Source organism: Aotus nancymaae, unplaced genomic scaffold (assembly GCF_030222135.1).
Source record: "Aotus nancymaae isolate 86718 unplaced genomic scaffold, 86718_ANA_hifiasm-v0.15.2.pri h1tg000049l, whole genome shotgun sequence".
Classification (NCBI taxonomy): domain Eukaryota; kingdom Metazoa; phylum Chordata; class Mammalia; order Primates; family Aotidae; genus Aotus; species Aotus nancymaae.
In genome coordinates, this window is record NW_026988463.1 from 22,239,333 (window position 1) to 22,264,342 (window position 25,010).

Here is a 25,010-nt window from a genome sequence, read left to right on the forward strand (position 1 = left end):
GAGAGAGAAAGAGGAAGACAGAGAAGAAAAGAGGGAGAGAAAAGAAAGAAAAGAGAGAGAATGGAGAGAGAGAGACAGTGAAGAAGGGACAGAGAGAGTATATATCTATAAAATATATATGCGTACATATACACATACATGAGTATTTACTATATTCTCTCTTCTTTTTCTTTTTGAGACTGAGTCTCACTCTGTCGCCCAGGCTGGAGTGTAATGGCATTATCTCTTGGCTCACTGCAACCTCCCCCTCCTGGGTTCAAGCGATCCTCTTCCCTCAGCCTCCAGTGGAGCTGAGATTACAGGCATGTGCCACCATGCCTGACTAATTCTTTTGTATTTTTAGTAGAGACAGGGTTTCACCATGTTGGCCAGGCTGGTCTCAAACTCCTGACCTCAAGTGATTTGTCTGCCTCAGCCTCCCAAAGTGTTGGGATTACATGTGTGAGCCACCACGCTTGGCCACTATATTCATTTTTAACCACCTATGTTGAGGTATAATTTGCAGAAGAGTCACTTGTTTGTGTCAGGTAATCATGAATGATCTCTCAAATTCTTTGTGAAATATGAGTTGGATGGAGCCATATATAAATTAAACAATGCTGACACCCAAGGAACTGAAGATCTTTTGTGATCTTGATGTAGGAGATTTTTATTTTATTTTATTTTACTTTAAATTCTGGGTACATGTGCTGATCTTGCAGGATTGTTACATAGATATACGCATGCCATGGTGGTTTGCTGCCTCCATCCCCATCACCTACATTAGGTATTTCTCCTAATGTTATCCCTTCCTAATCTCCCTACCCCCTGCTAGCCCTCTCCTAGTCCCCCACACCCCAACAGACCCCAGTGTGTGATGTTCCTCTCCCTGTATCCATGTGTTTGCATTGTTCAACACCCACTTGTGAGTGAGAACATGCTGTGTTTGGTTTTCTGTTCTTGTGTCAGTTTGCTGAGAATGACGGTTTCCAGATTCATCCATGTCCTTGCAAAGGACATGAACTCATCCTTTTTTTATGGCTGCATAGTATTCCATGGTATATATGTGCCACATTTTCTTTATCCAGTCTATCATTGATGGGCATTTGGGTTGGTTCCAAGTCTTTGCTATTGTAAACAGTGCTGCAATGAACATACATGTGCATGTGTGTTTATAACAGAACAATTTATAATCCTTTTGGTATACACCCAGTAATGGGATTGCTGGGTCAAATGGTATTTCTATTTCTAGATCCTTGAGGAATTGCCACACTGTATTCCACAATGGTTGAAGTAATTTACACGCCCACCAACAGTGTAAAAGTATTCCTATTTCTCCACATCCTCTCCAGCATCTGTTGTCTCCAGATTTTTTAATGATCACCATTCTAACTGGCGTGAGATGGTATCTCAATGTGGTTTTGATTTGCTTTTCTCTAATGACCAGTGATGACAAACATTTTTTCTTATGTTTGTTGGCCACATAAATGTCTTCTTTTGAAAACTGTTCATATCCTTTGCCCACTTTTTGTGGGTTTTTTTCTTGTAAATTTGTTTAAGTTCTTTGTAGATTCTGGATATTAGCCCTTTGTCAGATGGATAGATTGCAAAAATTTTCTCCCATTCTGTAGATTGCCTGTTCACTCTGATGACTGTTTCTTCTGCTGTGCAGAAGCTCTTGAGTGTAATTAGATTCCATTTGTCTATTTTGGCTTTTGTTGCCATTGCTTTTGGTGTTTTAGTCATAAGTCCTTGCCTATGCCTATGTCCTGAATCGTATTGCCTAGGTTTTCTTCTAGGGTTTTTATGGTGTTAGGTATTATGTTTAAATCTTTAATCCATCTGAAGTTAATTTTTGTATCAGGTATAAGGAAGGGGTCCAGTTTCTGCTTTTTGCACATGGCTAGCCAGTTTTCCCAACACCATTTATTAAACAGGGAATCCTTTCCGCATTGCTTGTTTTTGTCAGGTTTGTCAAAGATCAGATGGTTGTAGATGTATGGCATTGCTTCTGAGGCCTTTGTTCTGTTCCATTGTTCTATATTTCTGTTTTGGTACCAGTACCATGCTATTTTGATTACTGTATCCTTGTAGTATAGTTTGAAGTCAGGTCGCGTGATACCTCCAGCTTTGTTCTTTTTGCTTAGGATTGTCTTGGCTATGTAGGCTCTTTTTTGGTTCTATATGAAGTTTAAGATGGTTTTTTCCAGTTCTGTGAAGACGGTCAATGGTAGCTTGATGGTGATAGCATTGAATCTATAAATTACTTTGGGCAATATGGCCATTTTCACTATATTGATTCTTCTTAACCATGAGCATGGAATGTTTTTCCATCTGTTTGTGTCCTCTCTTATTTCCTTGATCAGTGGTTTGTAATTCTCCTTAAAGAGGTCCTTCTCATCCTTTGTTAGTTGTATTCTTAGGTATTTTATTCTCTTTGCAGTGATTTTTAAAGCAACTTCTCCTACTCATGAAATCCTCTCATTCGTTGATTCAACAGATATGAATTAAGTGTCTACTGTGTGCTAGATGTTGGGGAAATGACAGTGGACAACTCAAAATGCCTGCCCTCATGGAGCTTCCACTCTTATGAGGGAGAAAAATAGATAGATATTAATATAACACCCTTGTGGTAAGTGCTGTCGAGAAAAACAAAGGAGGGGAAGGGGATGGAAAGTGACAATGGAGGCTACGAGTTTAGAGAAGGTGGTAGGGAGGGCATTGGTGACAGGGCCACGTTGGAGTGTGTTCCTGAACAAGGTGAGGGAGTGAACTGTTGAGTGTCCCTAGGGGCAGAGTCATGCAGGCAGGAAGAGCAGAAGGCAGGAATCCTGAGAGGTGAGATTGAGTCCCAAGTGCGGGAGGAGGACAGAAGAAAGCCTTAGGAAGTTGGAGTGACATGAACAGACTTGAGTTTCTAAGGCATCGTTCAGGTGTGTAGAGAATAGGATGGACCAGGCGCAGTGGCTCATGCCTGTAATCCAGCACTTTGGGAGGCCAAGGTGGGAGGATCTCCTAAGGCCAGGAGGTCCAGACCAGCTGGGGCAACAGAGTGACACCAAATGTCTACCAAACAAGAAAGAAAGAAAACAGAATGTTTACAAGAGTGAGAAGAGTAGGAGCAGAAAACGGGGTAGGAGACAATTGCAAGAAACCAGGCTAAGGATCACTGTGGCTCAGATCAACAAGGAGATTGAACTTAGTATATGCTTTGAATGTAGAGCTGACAAAAATGTTGTGATTGCACCGGATGAGAGATGTAAGAGAGAGGAGCCGAGGGTGACTGGATTTGACTTTGGACTTGTGGCAAGTGTCTGTTGAAGTTCAGCAGTTGGGAAGCAAGATCTTGGGTCCCTTGCTGTCTCTGCCCTTGCACACTAGTGTGGCCATTTGCACGGATGCCTCAAGACAAAGCTCCCTGGCCAGTTGAAAACCAGAGGTTGGTGCTTTGTACAAAGCACACCAACAGCCCCCTTTGTTGTTTGCTGGAAAGATGATGTGGACCATCACCACTGTAGTGGGTGGAATTGTGCCCTTGTAAACAATGTATTTTCAATTTCTAATGAAGGTGGCCTCATTTGGATGTAAGGTCTTTGCAGACATAAGCAAGTTAAGATGAGGTCACTCTGGATTGGGGTGGGTCCGAATCAATGGCTGGTGTCCTCATAAGAAGAGGGACATTTGGATACAGATAGGACATGCTGGGAAGAATGCCATGGGAAGACAGAGGCAGAGATTAGAGCAATGTATTTACAAGCCAGGGAGTGCCAAGGGTAGCTGGCAGCCACCGGGACCTAGCAGGGAGGCATGGATGGAACAGATCCTCCCTCAGTGTCTTTAGAAGGAACCAACCCTGCCCACACCTTGATTTGGGACTTCTGGCCTCTAGACTCTGAAATAATAAATTCCTGTTGTGTGAAGTCACTCAGATTTTAGTTCTTCTTTATGGTTACCCTAGGAAACTAGTAGAACTACCAGGTATCAAGTATTTATCATTTGCCACACACAGTGCTAAGTTAAGGTGTGCACTCAGATACTTTATGCCCTAAAACTCCCTCAGCACCACCAAAAGCAAAGTATTGTTGGCATCTCTGTTTTATAAGATGAGGAAATTGAGGCTCAGAAAAAAAGTGAGTATCTCAGGGTTGCACAGCTAGTATGTGGCGAAACTTGGACACGCACCAAGCTTTCTAACACTAAAAACCCATGCCCTAACCATTACGCAACGCTATACCACAGTCAGGGGCCAAGATTCTAGGCACATTTTTACCGTTGGGATTCGCCAGTAAAGTTCATCACCACAAACTTACCAGCCAGGAATCCCTGGGCTGCTTTCCTCCCTTTTATTTTCTGTCATCAGAGTTCTGCTATTTATCACATCTCTCCCAGAAGATTCTTGGGGAACAGATGTGGCTTGGAATTTGATAAGAACGTCACTTCAACACATCCTTTCAGTCTGTTTGGAATCCTCACCCTGGAGAGAGAGGGACAGCTGAGCAAACAACCCACGCCCTCTATGTTGGTATTAAAGTTTCTGGAAGTTCCAGAAACTGCTTGACAATTAATAAGAGATTATTTCCATTTAAAGAAACATTTTAGAATGTGGGCATCACCAAGGCCAGGGCAATGGCTACTTTTCTGCTTTTTTCCTCTCCCATGGCCAAATTTCACAGCATACGTGGAGGCAGAAAGATCTGCCCAGCCACTTGATGGAAGCAGGACCGTGTTTGTTCTGTTTATTGGGCGTGTCACCAGTGCCCAGCATCATGCCTAGAATGAAATTCCCAGTAGAACTTGTAGACCCAATGGAAGAACTGGAATCGTGACTGCAGCATGAATGCACACCAAGCTCATCTTGCCAAGCAAATGTTAGTGGTTGTATAAGAAATAGAAAAAGGAAATGACTGTTCTGTCTGTGGCCATGAGCAAGGTGGATAGGAGAAGCAGAAGAGGACCGGATCTAGAACTGAATTTAAAACATTCCAGCAATAATTTTCTCACCACTGAACACTTGGCAGTTAGGGCTTAATGATGGGGTGTGTTTAAGGGCATGGATTTAGGGGACAGCTGACTAGGTGTCACTTCCTAGTGGAATATGGACCTAGCTTACCTAAGCCCTCCCTTCTTCATCTGTAAAATGGGGATAGCAGCAGTTTCCACCCTACATACTTTCTGTGGGAATTAAATAAGATAATGCATATTGAAAGCAATCAGTGGGCATGGTTATTGTTATCAAGTCCAAACTGGTCCCAACATTGCCTTTTTTTGTCCTTGGCACAAACAGTTGGCCTTTGAGTATCACAAATTCTTTGTTCAGCCATGCTACTTGGTGGCTGGATCTCTCTGATTCTATTGGAGACAATTTGTTTGCTACATCTCAGAGAGATGGGAGTCAGCATCTGCAATTTGATTTCTGAAGTTCAAGTGCTCATGTCCTTACGGGAATCGTAGGCCAAGGTTGGTAGACCCAGATAGTTTAATCCTAAGGAAGCACTGCTCTCTTCCCTTTGGCTGAAATATGCCTTCTGCATCTCTGCCTTGCTAGTCCTGTTGCTACTTCAGGTGTCAGCTTAACCATCACTTCCCCAAGAGCATCTTTTACTTACCCACTCAGAGAGGTTAAGTCTTCGATTTAAACACTCAAAGAGCAAGGTGTACTTTTCTTTCAGGGGTCTCATTATGATTGATGTTAGATAGTTATTTGTGCAGGAGTGTAAGCTTCATGAGGGCAGGAACCTTGTCGTTCTGCATCCCCAGTGCCTATCTCCAGTGTCTGACACATCCTAGATGCTTAATTAATGTTGACTGAATGAATTGTCTAGCATTCCAGGTGCTGGATAAGACTAGGAAAGTTGATGCATTTGGAAGGCACAATGAATTCCATCGCTGTTGCCTCTCGCAATTTAAGCTTTAAACAATATTATTATTGTTATTATTATTTATTGAAAAGAGCATGCATACACAAACCCAAGGTGGCAGGGACCACAGCTGACCAAGCTGGATTGAATCAATACACACAGGGAATTTGATAAATCTGTTCTAGTTATCTACTGCTTGATAGCAAATTGTCCCAAAACATAGAGGCTTAAAACAGCAGCCACCTCTATTATCTGTCATGGTTTCTGTGGACCAGGAGATTGGGAATGCTTACTGGTTGGTTGTGGTTTGAGTTTTTCATGCAATGGCTGGAGCACCTGGGGCTGCCTGGTCATTAAGCTTCTCATGTAGTCCCAGAGTCTCTTTGTGGGGTTTTGTTACCTGGTCTAGCCTGGTGGTCTTGGGGTCCAAAGGAAAGAAAATGACAGAAGCTACAGCCTCAGAAGTCATGCAGGGTCTCTTGACTACATTCTGTTCATTAAGGCAGCCACAATGCCTGCCCGGGTTCAAGGGAGAAGGCATAGACTCTGGCTCTGATTGGAAGAGTGTCAAATATTTGTAGACATGTTTTAAAACCTCCATAAAGTATCACTTCTTTCATGCTGTTGAGACAGCTCTCAAAATGTAACTCCAAGAGAGGACAGAGAGATTTCTATTGAAAAGGAAAGCTTGAATAGAATATTAAGAAGAATGGTGAAACCCCGTCTCTACTAACACAAAAAATTAGCTGGGCATGGTGGCGCGTGCCTGTAATCCCAGCTACTCAGGAGGCTGAGGCAGGAGAATTGCCTGAACCCAGGAGGCGGAGGTTGCGGTGAGCCGAGATCGCGCCATTGCACTCCAGCCTGGGTAACGAGCAAAACTCCGTCTCAAAAAAAAAAAAAAAAAAAAAAGAAGAAAAAGAAAGTTTTCTTCTCACCCTATTAATGACTGCTGAGAAAGTATTAGGAAAATCAGGACAGAAGGATCCTGTCAGCTTTACCTATTGGCATCTCCTAGCTACCTTATTAAATGAATTGATTTTGGTAATATCTGGAGATTCCGATCAAGATAGGAGGAATATGTTTATCAAAATGCAGATTCACAGGTCACAGCCCAGAGCTCCTGAAGGAGAGGGAATACTTGGAATATATATTGTAAGCAGAGACCCCCCAAGTGATTCTGATATAGGCAGGAGGCCCGGTCTTTTATAAAGAGTGGAATTTGCCTTGTTTTAGGTCACATACTGACTTGATGCTATTTGGCTTCATGTATTTTAATTATTATTAAGAATTTGAGATATCTATGTAATAGTTTTGTCTTAGGGATCTCTAAGATACATAAATCCATTAAAGTAGTATAAATAAAAATAACTTTATTAGAGGGATATGAAGGTTTCTAACAGAAAACAGCTAAGCCTTATGAGAGACTAGAAACTGAAAGCAAGGCCTCTGCTTGTTTTCTTACCTTCTTTTTCTCTCCTCAAACATCTGTTTTATTCTTCTTTGCCTACACGGTGGTAGAAAAGGACCATGCTAGGCTGGGTGTGGTGGCTTACACCTGTAATCCCAGCACTTTGGGAGGCCAAGGCGGGCAGATCACTAAATGTCCTCAGTTCGAGACCAGCTTGGGCAACATGGTGAAACCACATCTCTACTAAAAATGCAAAAATTAACCAGGTGTGGTGACAGGTGCCTCTAATCCCAGCTATTTAGGAGGCTGAGGCAGGAGAATTGCTTGAACTTGGCAGGAGGCTGTAATGAGCTAAGATCATGCCACTGCACTCCAGCCTGGGCAACAGAGTGATATTCTGTCTCAAAAACAAAAACAAACAACAACAACAAAAAAAAAAAAAAAAAAAAAAAAAAAAAGGGACCACTCTAGGAAGATCTGTGTATTCTCTGTTGAGGGACCCAAGACTGACTCCTTGGAGTACCCTAATTCAAATTCTTAGGAGGGGGAATCCAATTGGCTTGGTTCAGGGTGGGGAACATACCTCTGGTCCAATCAGCTGTGGCCAGCTATGGCTACTACCCAATCAGAAGGTTCTTCTAATAACAAAGAGTTGGAAGAAGTAAAAGGCATGCTAGGGTTTCCATTTCCAAATTAAACTGCAGTCATTTTTGATCATGTGGTTACTCTTATTTTCCCTGATCCTTCTTGAAACACTTGTTCTAAAACAAGTGTCAGCAAACTATTGGAGCCTGGGCTACTGCTTATTTTTGTAAATAAAGTTTTATTAGACCACAGCCACACCCATTCACTTGATCCAGATCGTCCTATAAAGCCTATAATATTTCCTGTTTGGCCCTTTATAGAGAAAGTTTGCTGACTCCTGCTCTGGAATTCAGTTCACTTCTATTTCTAAATTATTGTTGTGCTTTATGCATATGGGTTCCATTTTCCTTTAATCAGTATAGGGAATGTTGTTTAGGGCAGGATAAGGCACTGGGAATCTTCACATATCCCTGTTTATTGATTTTTAAAACTATCTGTACAAATGCAATAGTATTTCCTAAGATGTGGAGCACATGGCATTGCTGATTTGCAAGATTTCAGTTGCTACTTGAGATTGTTTTAGGTGCTATGTAGTTGTGCTATTAAATAAAATTAAATCACATGATGATAAGGTTATTCTCTGTGTCTTCTTTTACTCTTTCTAATCACTTGAACAAGAAAATCTCATTTGATGGCAATGTGCTCTCTGACAACTTTCTAATATAATTTTTTCCTTTAACAAGGAGAAGATGCAGAGCCTGACTCAGAACCTTCAGCAGCCAGCAGTATATAGCTAGAATTTACTGGCACCGCTTTGCTTTTATTTATTTTTATGCTTATCTTCCATTTATGACTTGTGATACTGGCTTGCCATTAATAGTGGTGATATAAAGTTTCCTTTTCAAATTTAGTTAAGTTGAAATGTGACTAGATTTTTAAAATGCTAAGCAAATGACAGTTTAGGTGGCAGGAAGAAATGTGAAAAAAGGGATATGAATGATTGAAGTGTGGAAAAGCCTGCGCTACAGTAACTGACATAGTTACAAAGCAGCCCTGGTGCCCAGAGGAGGGAGTGTCGGATTTGATCTAAGTGGATCCTCGAGATTAGAGGAGGAGATAACATCCCAGCGGAATCTCAGATCTTCAAAGCAGCACAAGAGCATGGAAGGACGTCATAGACAGTGGGAGTCGAATGTTTAAAGGAAAAAAAAAACAGGATGTGGTCATAGAATTGTTTGGCTTTCAAGAGCCACTGAGGAGCTTTTAGCATTCAAGTGGTACGGTCAGAGCTGCAGTTGTAGAACAACCATTATCTGAAGAAGTTAATCTTTCTGAACCTCAGTGTGTTCATCTATAAAATGGGGATAATTGACACAGATGTAGGATGTCCACCCCTGTTCCTGGCGCAGGGGGAAATTCCCAGCTATTCTGCCCTGTCTCTCTTCCAAGCGGAAGGCTAAGATATCCTATCATGATTGCATCTGCACTGAAGGTATCTAGGGCCCCTCCTTCTCTACTTTCGGTTGGGGACGTGGGAAGTATTTGCAGATATTCAGGATGGTTGGATGGTGACTTGACCAGTGGTGATGGGTCAGGGTGGGTGTATTAGTCTGTTTTCATGCTGCTGATAAAGATATACCTGAGACTGGGTAATTTACAAAAAAAGAGGTTTAATGGACTCACAGTTCCACATGGCTGGGGAGGACTCACAATCATGGTGGAAGGCAAAAGGCGTGTCTTACATGGCAGGAGACGAGAGAGAACGAGAGCCAAGTGAAAGGGGAAAACCCTTATCAAATGATCCGATCTCGTGAGACTTATTCACTACCATGAGAACAGTATGGAGGAAACTGCTCCCACGATTCACTTATCTCCCACCCTGTCCCTCCCACAACAAGTGGGAATTATGGGAGCTACAATTCAACATGAGATTTGGGTGTGGACACAGCCAAACCATGTCAGAGGCTTGCTCAGCACCAAGCCCTTCCTACTGGCCTCTGGAGTTTTGCAGCTGAAAATTCTTCTTCCTTCCACCTCCGATCCCTCTGCTCGCTTGTCTTCCAGCTAAGTCATCTCCCTGCTTCCTCTCTGCACTTGTCCCAGTCCCAGCTGTCTCTGGAATCCAAGAGCAGGAAGCCCCTGCCACACATCTTAGGAAAGTGGCTCCCTTGAGTCATTGTTTCTGTGTTAGTAAGGACTGAGGAAGGAAAATACAGCCGTTGGGTACCAGGGAGAGAACAGAGAGAGGCAGGAAATGATGCCCATCGTAGCACTCTGAGCCCTGCCTTGCCATGCACATAAGCAGATAGGTCTGCAGGAGCCACTCAGACTGGCAGCTCTTCTTTTTTTTTGAGATAGAGTCTCACTCTGTCACCTAGGCTGGAGTGCAGTGGTGTGATCTCAGCTCACTGTAACCTCCACCTCCCAGGTTCAAGCAATTGTCCTGCCTCAGCCTCCCAAGTAGCTGGGACCATAGGCACGTGCCACCATGGCTGGCTAATTTGTGTTTTTAGTAGAAACAGGGATTCAGGGATTCATCATATTGGCCAGGCTAGTCTGGAACTCCTGACCTCATGATCCACCTGCCTCAGTCTCCCAACGTGCTGGGATTACAGGCGTGAACCGCCGCACCTGGCCAGGTCTTCTTTTTATTGTGGTGCTATGGAAGAAAGAGGTTAATAAGAGTCCTCTTGCTTTGGCAGTGCGTGTCAGAGACCCTCTTCCTGAGGTGTCCCAAATCCCTGGATCTGCCTGGACTTTGCCACTCTGGCTGTGATGAGAGAGAAGATGGTGAGGACGAGAGATAGGAACACTGTGAGCTGACAAGCTCAGCCTGGAAGCTTCAGTGAATGGATGCATGATCTGGAATCTTCTGTGCATCAGTTTAGCCAGACCTTTTGACTCTGGAATAAGAGCGGAGTGGAGTGTGCAGAGCTACCTTCCTGCTGCTAAGCTTGTTCTGTGTGTCACCCCTTCAGCCTTGTGTCTCCATTGCATCCTCTGGTCCTCCAGCTGAGTTGGGTGTAGCATCTAATTTCCTCGATTGCCTAAACTCTGGCCCTAACTGGTCCCCTTACCCTCTTGAGTCTTGATTTTCTGCGATATGGGATTCACAGTGGCACCTACCTCTTAGGATCTTATGCAATACAAATGAATAACAATAAGTGAAAACCTGGAGTTGTTTGGTCTGTAGAAAAGTGCTCAGAAATGTAGTGATGATTAACATTGTTGCCTGCAAAATATCTGACGCAGTGCCTGCAGTGAATACTTCAACCCGATTGTTTCTTCCTCCAGGAAGCCTTCCTAGAAGCCCTCAAACCAGGTTAAAACTCTTTATAATGTGGTTCTGCCTGTGCTTCCTACAAGGCTTCTTGAGAGAACCTGCTGGTCATTGTTCTCTCTGGCATAATCACAACCAAAGAATGTTCAAAGACTGTTCCCCCTGGTTGAAGGAGTAGGAGAGGGGGTGACATGAAGAAAATACTGACGTGTCTGTGAACCACACTGGTTAACTGGCCCTGAATATGACCGCAGCACAACTCAAAGAAGGAAGCCCTAAGACAACAAGAGAGGCTGTTAAAATATTATGTTAATCATCTCTGTAATTAATTTGCAAAATCTTTCTTCCTCTCTGGAGTTAAGGGTCAGAGAACGTGCCTGTTTGTTTATCGCTGTATCCCCAGTGCTTAGCAGGTTCTTAGTGAACATTAAATACTTGAATTAATAAAGAAACAAGTGCCCTAATTTCAGTTATATCAATCATTCACTCATTCCCTCATTCAACAAACATGTATTGAACATGTACTATGAGCCGGCAGCTATTGCAGGCTCTTGGGTTACACCAGTAAACCAAACCACCAAAGATACTTGCCCTCATGGGACTTACCTGCTAGCTAGGCATTGATGCATTGACTGTTACCCCAGAGGGACCAAAATACAATCATCCCTCCTGGAACCATCCTCTCTTGACTGAGTCCAGCTATTCAAAGTGTGAGGTCAGGGCTGGACGCAGAAGCTCACCCCTGTCATCTTAGCATTTTGGAAAGCTGGGGCAGGTGGATTGCTTGAGGCCAGGATACCAGCCTGGGCAACATAGTGAGACTTTGTCTCTACAAAAAATAAAAAATAATTATCCGGGCCTGGTGGCACTTACCTCTAGCCCTAGCTACTCGGGAAGCTGAGGCAGGAGGGTTGCTGAGCCCAGGAGTTCGAGTCTGCCGTGAGCTATGATCATGCTACTATCCTGTAGGCTGCATTGAGTCGTGATCACGCTACTGCAATCTGGGCTGGGCAGCAGAGAAAAGCCCTATGTCTGAAATATAAAATTGTGAAGTCAATGAAAAACACTATCTGTTGTTTCAGAGTCAACAGAGGGCACCTATGCAAAGCTAAGAGTGGCCATGAATGAACACCAGCTGCTCATAACTAGCCCCCAGCCTCCTTCCAACTGTTCTGACACACTTGCTCTCTTTCCCAGGTCATGCTCTCAGAACGAAAAGGCACAGATGAGCTCTATGCTGTGAAGATCCTGAAGAAGGACGTTGTAATCCAAGATGATGACGTGGAGTGCACCATGGTGGAGAAGCGGGTGCTGGCCCTGCCCGGGAAGCCGCCTTTCCTGACCCAGCTCCACTCCTGCTTCCAGACTATGGTAACTTGTCCCATGGCCCTGGGTATTCCACCTCCAGGGTTTCACCAGGCTTTGGCCAAAGCTATCCCAGCAGTGCCCACCACAGAGATACCTGCACCCTTCCCATTCTAGACACAGAAAGATGTGAGGCCCAGGGAGGTCAGCTGAGAGTTCTGAGGTTGCCACTGAGAAGCGCTGTCCCCTGAGGCAGATGCTGTCTCAACGCAGATAAAGGAACTCAGGCAATTGGTTTTATAATCAACAGATCAGAGCCTTTCTCTGACAGCAAGGAGTAACTTGGGGACAGGAGCTGGGTGAAAAGGTTCACAGCTTGTGGCTCTAGATGGTTTCATTCAGCCCTCCAACCCTTTGGATAAAATGCACGAGTACATCTCTACAGGTTACCTGAGGTCTTTGCATGGGCCTCCTTGGAGGGAGGTTGTTGCCTGAGAACACAGCCTTCGGGGATTCTCAGGGAAGGTACACAGTGTCCTGGGAAGGAGCTAGTGAGCTCAGAGCCATGGCTGCCGTGGTGAGAAGGGAGCATTTGTCCATTTTCTGCTCTTGACTGTGATTTCAACCCTATCTGCAAGAGCAAGAGTCCCTGCTTTAAGTAACCTCTTAGCTTTCCCTGTTCAAATTAGACCTTGGCTTCCATACCCAAGAACAGAGAGGCTGGAGCCCAAATGCAAAGAAGTACAAAGTTAATTGATGCCTTCTGGGCTTCTCAGGGCCAATGGCCCGGTGACTTAAGATGTTTTGGGAACTTTTCAAGATTAATTTTGACTCTTTCCAGTTCTCAACTTACTGAGTAGAGCGACTGATTTTAGAACCCAACCCGTATATGAGATGGGACACTATTGTATTTTGCATCTAATTTGATGTCTTTAGTGCTTTCCCTCTCTCTTCAATACGTTTATTTTATCTGTTCTTGTATCTGCAGCCCAGGATATGTATTGCATATCCTGGGCTATGTGACCTGTAGCATTTTCACAGTCTGGGTTTGACTGACTGTACAGTCTTGGGGCACCTCAACATGCTTCCTCTGTCTTCTGTATTTCCTGCATTTGGAAGCTGGTTCTGGAGGCTTGGTCAAACTCAGCTAGGATCTCTTTGGCAAGACCATAGATGGCATGTTTTTTCATCTGAAGGCATATAATGACTGGTTGTCTCAGTGATGTTGGCAGCGACTGATGCTTGGTGCCTAGATCTGTTAAGTCATTAGGGATTGTAAAATGGTAATATCCTATCATTTATTTTTCATCTACTAGTGGGAATGCTTTTATTAAGAAGGGCCTCCCTTCATCTACTACTTGGTTCCCTGGTGGTATAGTTCATGTGAAAAAGGCAGGAGAAATGTTTGATTCTTTCCCTTTAGTTAATAGTTCTCAAGATAATAAGCTGGTTCACTATTGTGCTCTAAGGGTGGCAAAAGTTGGCTTTTTTTTTTTTTTTAGATGAGTTCTGGCTGTGTCTCCCCAACTAGAGTGCAGTGGCATGATCATGGCTCACTGAAGCCTCGATCTCCCATGCTCAAGTGATCCTCCCACCTCGGCCTCCCTAGTAGCTGGGACTACAGGCACATACCACCACACCCAGCTAATTTTTGTACTTTTAGTAGAGACTGGGTTTCACTGTGTTGCCCAGGCTGGTCTTGAACTCCTGGACTCAAGTGATTCACCTGTTTCGGCCTCCCAAAGTGCTGGGATTACAGGCATGAATCGCCATGCCCCGCCAAAGTTGGCTTTTAAAATAAAATGTTTTGAGTAAAAGAAGGGAAACAATAGAAAGAAAAATATTAAGTGAATGATAATTTACATCATGCAGTGGAGACTTGGCAAAGACCAAGAAGGGGATACACATAACTTTACTATTTGAAATCTCTAGTCTTGTCCCTATCACCACTTGAAAAGCTTTAGGCTTTAAATGGGAGATTTAAGTCCTAAAGGTTTTCAAGCGGTGATAGAGACAAAGCTGGGATTTAAACCTCTAAGCACCCCTACTTCCCTATCTTCTCCCTTTTCCATTGGTTGTCCCCAAATGGATTCATTGACATCACCGGACAAAGGACAGACTCCGCCCAGTAAATCAACTAAGAAAGGGACCTTGTTCCCAGCAAAGAGGCCGAGCAGCAGCAGTTTCCCTTTTCTGTTGGATATCATGGGAGTGGGAAAAATTAATCATGGGTGACTAATGTTCATTGTAGTGTCTTTGTGGTTTCTTGTTTTCAAAGTGATAAAATAGAGTCGATTTGAGATTATTCTTTTAATATTGAACCATCTCACTCATATGTATTTCAATATGCTTTCTGGAATTAGAGAATAGGGGCTGGGTGTACATGGAAATTTTGTGGAACTCTGGGTCCCCTCCAGGGATTGTCATGTGCCAGGGAAGAGAGACTGAGAACCATGAGAGCCTAGAACACAAGATCTCAGTGGGTTTGGGTCTTGCGTGGTGATGTGGTTTGGCTGTGTCTCCACCCATATCTCATCTTGAATTGTAGTTCCCATAATCCCTGTGTGTTGTGGGAGGGACCCAGTGGGAGGTAATTGAATCATCGAGGCGGTTACCTCCATGCTGTTTTTATGGTAGTGACTGAGTTCTCACGAGATCTGATAGTTTTAAAAGGGACTTTCACCCCACTTCACCCTGTGCCTCTCCTTGCTGCCACCATATGAAAGACGTGTTTGCTTCCCCTTCTGTCATGATTGTAAGTTTCCTGAGGCCTCCCCAGCTATGTTGAACAGAGAGTCAATGAAACCTTTTTCCTTTATAAATTACCCAGTCTCAGGTAGGTCTTTATTAACAGTGTGATAATGTACTAATGCATATGGGAATGAAGGCCCCCATGTTGGAGATCAATGTGGAATCTCCCCATCCGGCAAGGCCAAGGATGGAACAGATTGCTTTCTCACTCGCTGAGGGTCAGATGAAGTCATTAACCTATCTCTAGGGACTGTATCAATTGAAAGAAAAAAGTGCTTGGGGAGACGCACTTACTGCAAGCAAGAGACCCTGGGATGCCATGTGCAGTCGGCTGAGGGAAGAGCAGATCCCCTTCCATCTCACCTGCACTCTGCGCATATGCTCATTGAATGAAATGCTCCAATTTAAATTATTTTTTCTCACTTTTTTTTGGGCTAAGCACATATATTTTAATGTTGCATAAATTAAATTTATTTTCAAAGACTTATAATAATGCCTACTATATGTGAGGCACAAGGCAAACAATTTTAAGTCTTATGACAACTTAGATAGGTCCTGTCATCATTCCAATTGTGTAGACCAGGGGACTGAGGTCACACAGCTAGTACATTTCAGGGCCAGGATTTGAACCCAGGTAGTCTGGCTTTAAGGGGCTTTGCATTTAACTGCTGTGCTCTGAGATCTTTTTTGTGTAGACCAGGGGACTGAGGCCACACAGCTAGTACATTTCAGGGTCAGGATTTGAACCCAGGCAGTCTGGCGCTAAGGAAATTTGCATTTAACTGCTACGCTCTGAGATCTTTTTTTAACAAAAATAAGATGTATACGTATATGTATTTAGAGACAAGGTCTGGCTCTGTGGCCCAGGCTTTAGTTGCTTGAGTACAATAGCACAGTCATAGCTCACTGTAGCCTTGGACTTCTGGGCTCAAGAGATCCTCCTGCCTCAGCCTCCCTAGTAGCTAGGACTACAAGCATGCACCACCATGCCCAGTTAATTTTAAAAAATATTTTGTAGAGACAGGGTCTTGCTATGTTACCCAGGCTGGTCTTAGACTCAAGCAATCCTCCCACTTCGGCCTCCCAAAGTGCTGGGATTACAAGTATGAGCCACTGTGCCCAGCCTGAGGTCTTTTGAGTGTAGATTACCCAAAGGCCACTCCACACGTTACCCCTAGATTGGAATCTCCCCCTGCCGGCCTATCTCCAGGCTCCACCAGGAGCCTGTGCTCTAATCTAGCCATGGTCACCTCTCACCTGTTCAGTGAAGCTACATTACCTCCACCTCTCAGCTTCCGTATCTCTGCATGAAACTTGGCGTTCCATCTGAGCCTCTACCATGCATGGGTCTTCAACAATGTTGTTTCATTCCAGCCTCACAAAAATCTTGCAATGAAAGGGATTACCTATGGTCCCATTTTGCAGGTGAAAGGATTAAAGGTCAGGGCTGCATGGTAGTTCTCCTTGACACAGCACTGGGTCACTGACCCATTGAGCTCAGAGCCCAACCTTTTTTTAGTACATCATGTTGAGTTGCCACCAAAATGGCCTTAACCATGATGATACAAACAAGAACAAAAAGCAGCAGCTAGCAGTAATAGGCTGGGAACTATACTGAGGACTCCAGCTGTCTTATCTCATTTTATCCTCCTGACACCTCTATTGAATAGGTACTATTACCAATTTTAATCTACAGATAAGAATACTGACATTCAGAGAGGTTAAGTAACTCATGCACTGTCACACAGCTGCCAAGTAGTGGAGGTAAGATTTGCTCTGCATGACTCCAGAACCCCAAACCTGGAAGCCTTTGCTAACCTACCTGTGCCTTAACTTCACATTCCTAGTTTTTGGTTTATAGAATATTTTCACTTCACAGTCAGGTGCAGTGGCTCACACCTGTAACCCCAGCACTTTGGGAGGCCTAGGCAAGTGGATTGCTTGAATCCAGGAGGTCAAGACCAGCCTGGGCAACATGGCAAAATCCCATCTCCACAAAAAATTAGCTGGGAATGGTGCACGTACCTGTAGTCCCAGCTACCTGGGAGGCTGAGGTGTGAGGATCAACTGAGCCTGGGAGGTAGAGGCTGCAGTGCACCGTGATTGAGTCACTGCACTCCAGCCTGAGCAACAAAGTGAGACCCTGTCTCTAAAAAATAAAATAAAATATTAAATCTTTTCACTTTTACGATCACATCTAATCTTCACAGAAACACTATAAGTATTATGGTCCACATTTCTACTCAATGGAAACTGACCCCCAGACAGATGAAATTACCCGAGTTCCACAATTGGTAAGTGGAAGCCCCAGGACTTGAGCTCAGGTTTTCTAATAGCCCTTTGGGTGTTTTTTATTTTTTCTACTATGGAAGAGTCACCCTGCTTATCCTACAGGGATATTCCAAGGATTAGATAGGATTTTATCCATGGGAGTGATTATTAAAATTTAGGGAGCACTGCATATTCATGAGGCAAACTATTGTTATCATGGCTAAAGTGAGCAGGAAGGTGACACCTCTTTTTGGGGATGTCCTTGAAAATGGTCATCTGGCTCCCACTCATTTTCTAGCATTGCGTGGGCTGGATCTGCAGAGCAGGGCTTCAGAGGAGGCAGTGGAGCTGGAATAGGTGATATTCCTAAAAGGGCATTACTGCTTGTATACAGAGGGTGCTAAAGCTTATTGATTATTTCAATGAAGATGTATTCATTGAAATAATCGTATCAGGCCCCAGTGTATCACCATGATGGTGTATGAAACAGGTCAAGTCCCTGTTCCCTTGGAATTTACATTCTCTTGGGGGAGACTGATAATAAACTATAATAACGACACAAAGTAAAGAGGTTAGAGATGGATGGATTGTGGCAGAGAGATGCTGTTTTTGATAGGGTCATCAAGGAAGGTCTCTCTGATAAGGATGACAAATTGAGCAGAGACCAGGGCAAGCAAGGGATCGGGGCATATGGCTCTCTGAGGGCAGAGTGTTCCAGACAGCAGCAAGAGTGAGTGTGAATGCCCGTGGCGTGAGCATGCTCCGTGTGTTTGAGGAACAGTGAGGAGGCCGGTGTCGCCCCAGTGGATTGTCATTTTGTATTTTGTGATCTAGAATTCTTTTTGAATCAGCTACCTTTAAAAAAAGAGAGAAATCCAGTATAACATGCTATAGGGCCGGGCACGGTGGCTCACGCCTGTAATCCCAGCACTTTGGGAGGCTGAGGCGGGTGGATCACGAGGTCAAGAGATTGAGACCATTCCGGTCAACATGGTGAAACCCCGTCTCTACTAAAAATACAAAAAATTAGCTGGGCAGGGTGGCACGTGCCTGTAATCCCAGCTACTCAGGAGGCTGAGGCAGGAGAATTGCCTGAACCCAGGAGGCGGAGGTTGCGGTGAGCCGAGATCGCGCCATTGCACTCCAGCCTGGGTAACAAGAGCTAAACTCCGTCAAAAAAATAAATAAATAAATAAAAATAGCATGCTATAAATGTGACATTTTTCTTGCTAGAGACAGAATTTTGAAGATAAAAGATTCTTAATAGAATTTTTTTAAAAATCTCGAAAGTGGTCAAAATACTGGATAAAAGTGAAAGAGACCACCAGCAATGTACAAAACCATTTTTTAAAAAATCAATTTTAAAATGATGCAAATTTGATTTTTAAACTTATTTTAAAAAGCAAAGTTACATCAGAAATATTCTTATATTGGAATAAAAATATCTTTCAAACATATGCACAGTATGATGTTAACAGAAAATGTAGGATATTAAATCCTATTTAAGATATTATTTTAACTGTGTTAAAATTGAATATTCACATGGAAAAGAATCAGAAGGGGGCATAAACAAATCAAAATATTGATTTGGTCTAGGGAGGGGTCTGTGGGTAAGTGCCTTCTTTTTGAACTTACATTATTTCAGAAGTAGCTATAATATAGCCGTTTAAGTTTTTTTTATATATACCACAAGATGGCAAAGCTAATACCCAAATAGATGCAAAAGCTCCCAGAAGAGGGTTGAGTTTTCAGACATTTGCTCATTAGATGGTTTAGGCAAATTGTCCCAGGAGCACAAAGGGATAATAAGCCTGTACTCCACAATCAGGTGAGTCTGGGTCTGTGATTACTGGCTAGATGACCTCTAGGAAGTCACTTAACAGCACTGAATATGGGTTTCATCATCTATAAAGTGGGCATAATCAGGGAGGATTAAAAGAGATGGTGAATAAAGTAGACTAAACATGAAATGGAGGTTGCTGGCATTATTGGAGCTGGGCTGGAGGTGCACCTTGCTGCATAGCCACAAAAGAATTATGTTTCTTCCAGTCCTTTTGCAGTTTTTCTCAGGGACAATTGTCAGCCCGGCACATTCATGCAATTTCCCAACTGCCAGTGGGCACAGGCAGTTAAGTTTCTTTAGCAAAACATCTATTTTAACTGTTTTCTTTTCAATTGAACATATGCACCTCTTTTTTTTTTTTAAATAGAATTAGATTTTATGAGTCATTGAAGGACAGAAGTTACTTCCTCCCCAAATTTGCTGCCATGGCCCAGCAATAACTCAGTTGCAAGGCATGCTGGGAGGAACGTCAATTCAGAATGCAAGAGAGGACATGGAGGGGGAAGGATGATTCCCACTTGAAGAGTGGACCCCTGATGGCCCAAAAGTGAGCCCCAGGAATGTCCAAGGGGTCCTGGTAACTCGGGCTCAGCTCTGGGCTGGCAGTACTACCCAAGAATATGGCTGGACTTACGGGCATGGCTGCAGGTGGCTCTGGCTGTTGTCTCAGTCAGCAATGATCAAGTTGTAAGAAACAGAACACCCCTTTCCCTGTCCCCCCACCAAACTGGCTCCAAAAATAAAATAAATAAATAAACCCAGAGAGTATTTATTTATTTTGAGACAGGATCTTCCTCTGTCACCCAGGCTGGAGTGCAGTGGTATGATCACGGCTTACTGCAGCCTCAACCTCCTGGGCTCAAGCAATCCTCCTGCCTCGACCTCCTGAGTAGCTGGGACCACAGGCATGCGCCACCATGCCCGACTAATTTTTTTAATTTTTTGTAGAGGTGGGGTTGAGACCTGTGTTGCCCAGGCTGGTCTCAAACTCCTAGGCTCAAGCAGTCCCCCTACCTCAGCCTCCCAAAGTGTTGGGATGACAGGCATGAGCCACCACACCTGGCCTGGAGAGTACTGTTGATGAGAAATTAGTTAATGGGTGCAATGTACCTTATTCAGGTGATGGACATCCTAAAAGTCTTGACTTGACCTCTATGCAATCTATGCAGGTAACCAAAAAAAAAAAAAAAAAAAGAAGGGGGGAGTTTATTAGAAAGAAACCACCCAAAGACAAAGGTGTACCTGGGCCTCATGAGAAACTAGAATCTGTAATTCTAAAGCAGTCTAGAATAGATTTCTTGGTTTCTTTGTCCCTGCTTTCTTTGTTTCTCCCTGCTCCAGGTAAACCTGACTTCGTTAGCCCCTTGCAGTTTGCCTGTCTGGCAAATTCCCTGCATTGCAAATCATACTCATAGGAAAGATATCTGGTTGGTTCAGCTTGGGTCAGGTGTTTATTCCTGGCCAAATCAGCTGGCAATTGGCTACTAGTAACTCAGTAGGAACCTTTTAAAAGGGGTTTTATCTACAGGGAGGGAATAATTGGTGCTCATGCCAGGTGGGAGGCGCCATCTTGAGTCCAAGGAGACTAACTGGATTGAAGGAGGACATAGTTGTAGCCTAGTAGTACAAACATGGCATCAGTGCCTCCCAGGAGAGGAAATTGGTGAGAGCTTGGCAGGTGTCAGGGCTTTAGCCAGCTAAAGTCATTCAAGGATCTTGAGTGCAAGAAATGAATCAGAAACGCAGCCCAAACAAATAGAGCTGGGGCAGGTAGGAATAGACACAGCTTTGTTCTGTTTTCTTGATGATGACCTTTGCATATTCATTCAATAATCAAAGGTCTGTGGAATTCCAAGGAAGAAGAGAAGTAGTTCTAGCCCTTGAAAACTTTGGTCTCTCTGTTAAAGGACAGGCTTAAAAGGCTGAAGAATAAAATAAAAAGCTAGAGGAGGATCAATTGCTTATTCTGACAGTGACTACAAGGCTATAAAATACAGAGGAAAGAAAAGTTGTATGCAGTGAACACATCGCCTTGACTGCACACTCACTTGGGTGAGGCTTTTTGAGTTTGCATGGACTTGACTTATGTCATCTGATAGATCTTGGCAACACCCGTATGAAGAACAAGAGGAGTTTATTAGCTGTCATTATCCTCTTTTGGGAAGGAAGAGACTCTAAGTAACTGACCTAGGGTGTCAAAGCAGTATCCAGTATAACTGGGACTTGAACCCAGGACTAGTGGATGCCAGAAACAGGGCTCCTAACCACAGCACTACACAGCCTCTCTGGAGAGAAACAGATGGTTCTGAGCAGTAAAGGAATTGGCTTACAGACAGAATGAATCCACAGACCAGCTTGGAAAATCATTAAGATCATTAAATAGACAAATTCTTGCTGCAACTCCCCTTGGAGCGTGGTACATAGAGCTGCCCACGTGGTCGGTTTTCTGTGTTCATGGTATCTGATTAAAAGTGGCAGGTGTCCCCTTGGCAGTCACACAGGCACTATGTTACTCTCCATTTTCAGCTGTCTTAGGGAAAGATTGTCTCTTTGAATTCCCTTGCTTCCTCTGGAGACCTCCAGGTGAACTCTGTACATCCCACCTAGTCATTGTTTTAAATCAGACTATCCTTATACTCATGTTCCAAATTTGGGAGTCTAGTCAACCATTTTATATAATGTAGTGACAGATAGACATTTAGTTATATTTATTTACTGATTATGAGTTATATTTATTTACTGATTATGAGAGATTAAGGAGAAAGGGAATTTTAAATTACCTGAAGGCATTTGAAGCTTAGTGGGCAGCGGTAATAGTGTAATGAAGAATCAGAACGACAATGACAATTTTGAAGAAGCCCTTTAAAGTCAAGCAGACTAGCCAGTTTGAAGAGAAAGATGGTGAGTTTGCCTTTCCGAGCTTTTAATTGGAGTTGACGGTGGAACACCCACGTAGAAACGTCCTGTAGCCAGCTGGAGCTGACTGGAGCTCAGGAGAGAGGGAGAGGAGAGAAATATAAGTCAAGACTCATCAGCCCAGAGAGATTAGGGTTGAAATTCTGAGCTGTGACAAGTTCTTCTTGGAAAATTGAGTAAGTAGGAGAGCTGGACTTCGAGTCGATACGCAAGAAATACTTTTTTTGATTTTCATATATTAGAGTTCAACAAATAAGCCCTAATCAAAAGCCACTGAGTGTGGTGATAAGGAAGGTTTTGCAATAATTTCATAGGAAGAATGGGGAACAAAGCCAAATTTCGGGGTGCTGTGGAGAGGAATGATATGTAAGAATTGGAGGCAGTGTGTGAGGTCCATTTAGTTAGCTGAAGCCCCCATAGTTCACTCTCTATGCCTCTCATGCAATTTTTTTAAGAGATTCTATTGTATTTATTTATTTACTTTTTTTTGAAATAGGGTCTCACCTTGTCAGCCAGGCTGGAGTGCAACAGTGTGATCACGACTCACTGCAGCCTTGACCTCCTGGGCACAAGCCATCCTCCCACCTTGGCCTCCTGAATAGCTGGGACTACATGCCTGGCTAATTTTTTATTTTTTGTAGAGCCAGGGTTTTGCCAAGTTGCCCAGGGTTGTCTGGAACTTCTGGGCTCAAGCAATCTTTTCACATCAGCCTCCCAAAATACTGGGATTACAGGCATGAGCCCCTGTGCCTGACTAAATTCTATTTTAGATTAGGGTTTGAATTAGTTGGATATTTGTTTTAACCAAGATTCTGAATTTCCTGAGGGCAAGCCTGAACCTTATTCATCATTTTCATCCTTTTAATGCCGGCATAATGCCATGACTTGCAAAAATAAGCGCTTGATGAAAGTTCTAAAACTCACTTCTGTGGTCCAGATTGGCTCTGGATTGCCTCTGACAATGTTTTCCAGATTTTGATGTTGCTTACTGTGGAGTGGGAGATGAACCTGGTGGTACATGAACACATTGCATTTATTTTTAAAATAAGTCATTTAAAGGATTGATGTACCAGAGCCAGACTGGATATTGCATAAAGATGATGGACTCCAGACATGTACTTCTTTTCTACAGAGAGGATGAATTTCCATTTATGACTTTGGTATGAAGTTTAAAATTTTTAAAATAATTGTGTTTAAGGTTTTTTTTAAGCGAGTTAATAAAAATACTTTTAAAATAAGTCAATTTTAGTAGAGAAGGCAGATAAACTTGGTAAAGATTTTTTCTTTTCTTTTTTTTTTTGAGACAGAGTCTCACTCTTGCTCAGGCTGGAGTGCAGTGGCACGATCTGGGCTCACTGCCACCTCCACCTCCTAGGTTCAAGCGATTCTTGCAGCCTTCCAAGTAGTTGAGATTACAGGTGTGTGTCACCACACCCGGCTAATTTTTGTATTTTTAGTAGAGGCAGGTTTTCATCATGTTGGCCAGGCTGGTCTCAAGCTCCTGGCCTTAAGTGATCCGTCCACCTCACCCTCCCAAAGTGCTTACAGGTAGGAGCCACTGCAGCTGGCCCAGATATGTACTTCCTTTCTACAGAGAGGATGAATTTCCATTTAGGACTTTGGTATGAAGTTGAAAATTTTAAAAATAATTGTGTTTATTTTTTTTAGTGAGTTAATAAAAATACTTTTTAAAAATAAGTCAATTTGAGTAGAGGAGGCGGAGAAACTTGGTAAAGATCTTAAAGCCGGCTGGGAGGTACGTACAGTTGGGTGGATGGTCGTGGGCAGTGCATCGTAATCTGGTCTTACCCTGCCTTTCCCCCTTCTTCTCTAATATGACTCCATGAATTTTACTTTCCCTCTCCAGCAATGATAGCCATAGAATCAGGAGCCTAAAGTGCTTAGTTATATTTTCCACAATCTACGTTAAAACAAACATGAAGCCATAAAAGTGAAACCGTAATTCATCCATGGACTACCTAAAATGATCTCCCACCCATTTTGGGAAACATGGCCATTTGGAAATTTATCTGGCCCCTGTCCCTCGCCTGGGAATCCTTAACATCTGGCACCATGGATTATCCACAGAAACATCTCTGGCAATAGAGTAGCTCCTGGCATAGAGTGGGCATCATTAAGTGTTTGTTCAGAAATAAACGGACAGTAAGACGCCAACCATAACATTTAATAGCTCAGGCGCTGGCGTGTCGAAGCCACGTGCTTAGCATAGTTCAAAGATAATAGATCTTGGGGTTTCCCTGCGTATGGTTAGCGGTTGAAACACACCACAAAACACGGCCTTGCCCACAGTGGAGCGATCCCCCCCGATGTGGGGATTCCGACTAATGAGTCTGGGGGGCAAGCTGAGTTCTTCCAAGCAGAAAGCAAGCAAGTGAAATCTCTCTCTCACTTACTTCTCTCTCTGTGGCCGATGCCATCTGCTAGTTTTAAAAATAATTTTTAAAAGCAAGTGTTTTGGTTTTCTTCAACGTGCAGCAAAGACAGATGCTATTTTTAGGCTTGTTTTCTATTAAAAAAAAAAAAAAAACCCAAAGAACCAGGGACTGGGTGTTGGCAGTTCTGGCACCGTCTGCATTTTGCCACCAAATTGTATGTGACCTTTTGGCAAATCTATGCCTTGGACCTGAGAACAGAAGGGATCATTTCACCTCCTTTTCTCATTAGATATGTTGAAAGGGTGAAGTAGTATTGGTCTGAGAAATAACCATTGGTTTTTATTTCTCAGACCAATACTACTGGCATATGTGGTCAGAGCCTTGACTGAGTTTCTCAGCTCAGATTTAATTTCTT

The 25,010-nt window shown here is 43.3% G+C and overlaps 1 protein-coding gene across 2 annotated transcripts in view; it reads left to right on the plus strand.

Annotated features, from left to right (window-relative positions):
* Positions 1-25,010, plus strand: part of PRKCB (protein kinase C beta) — a 385,173-nt gene that overhangs the window by 305,108 nt on the left and 55,055 nt on the right. For both annotated transcript variants that reach the window (XM_012464746.2, XM_012464745.2), the window contains exon 10: positions 12,311-12,484. In XM_012464746.2, the coding sequence (XP_012320169.1) occupies positions 12,311-12,484 (174 nt within the window). The remainder of the gene's footprint in view (positions 1-12,310; positions 12,485-25,010) is intronic.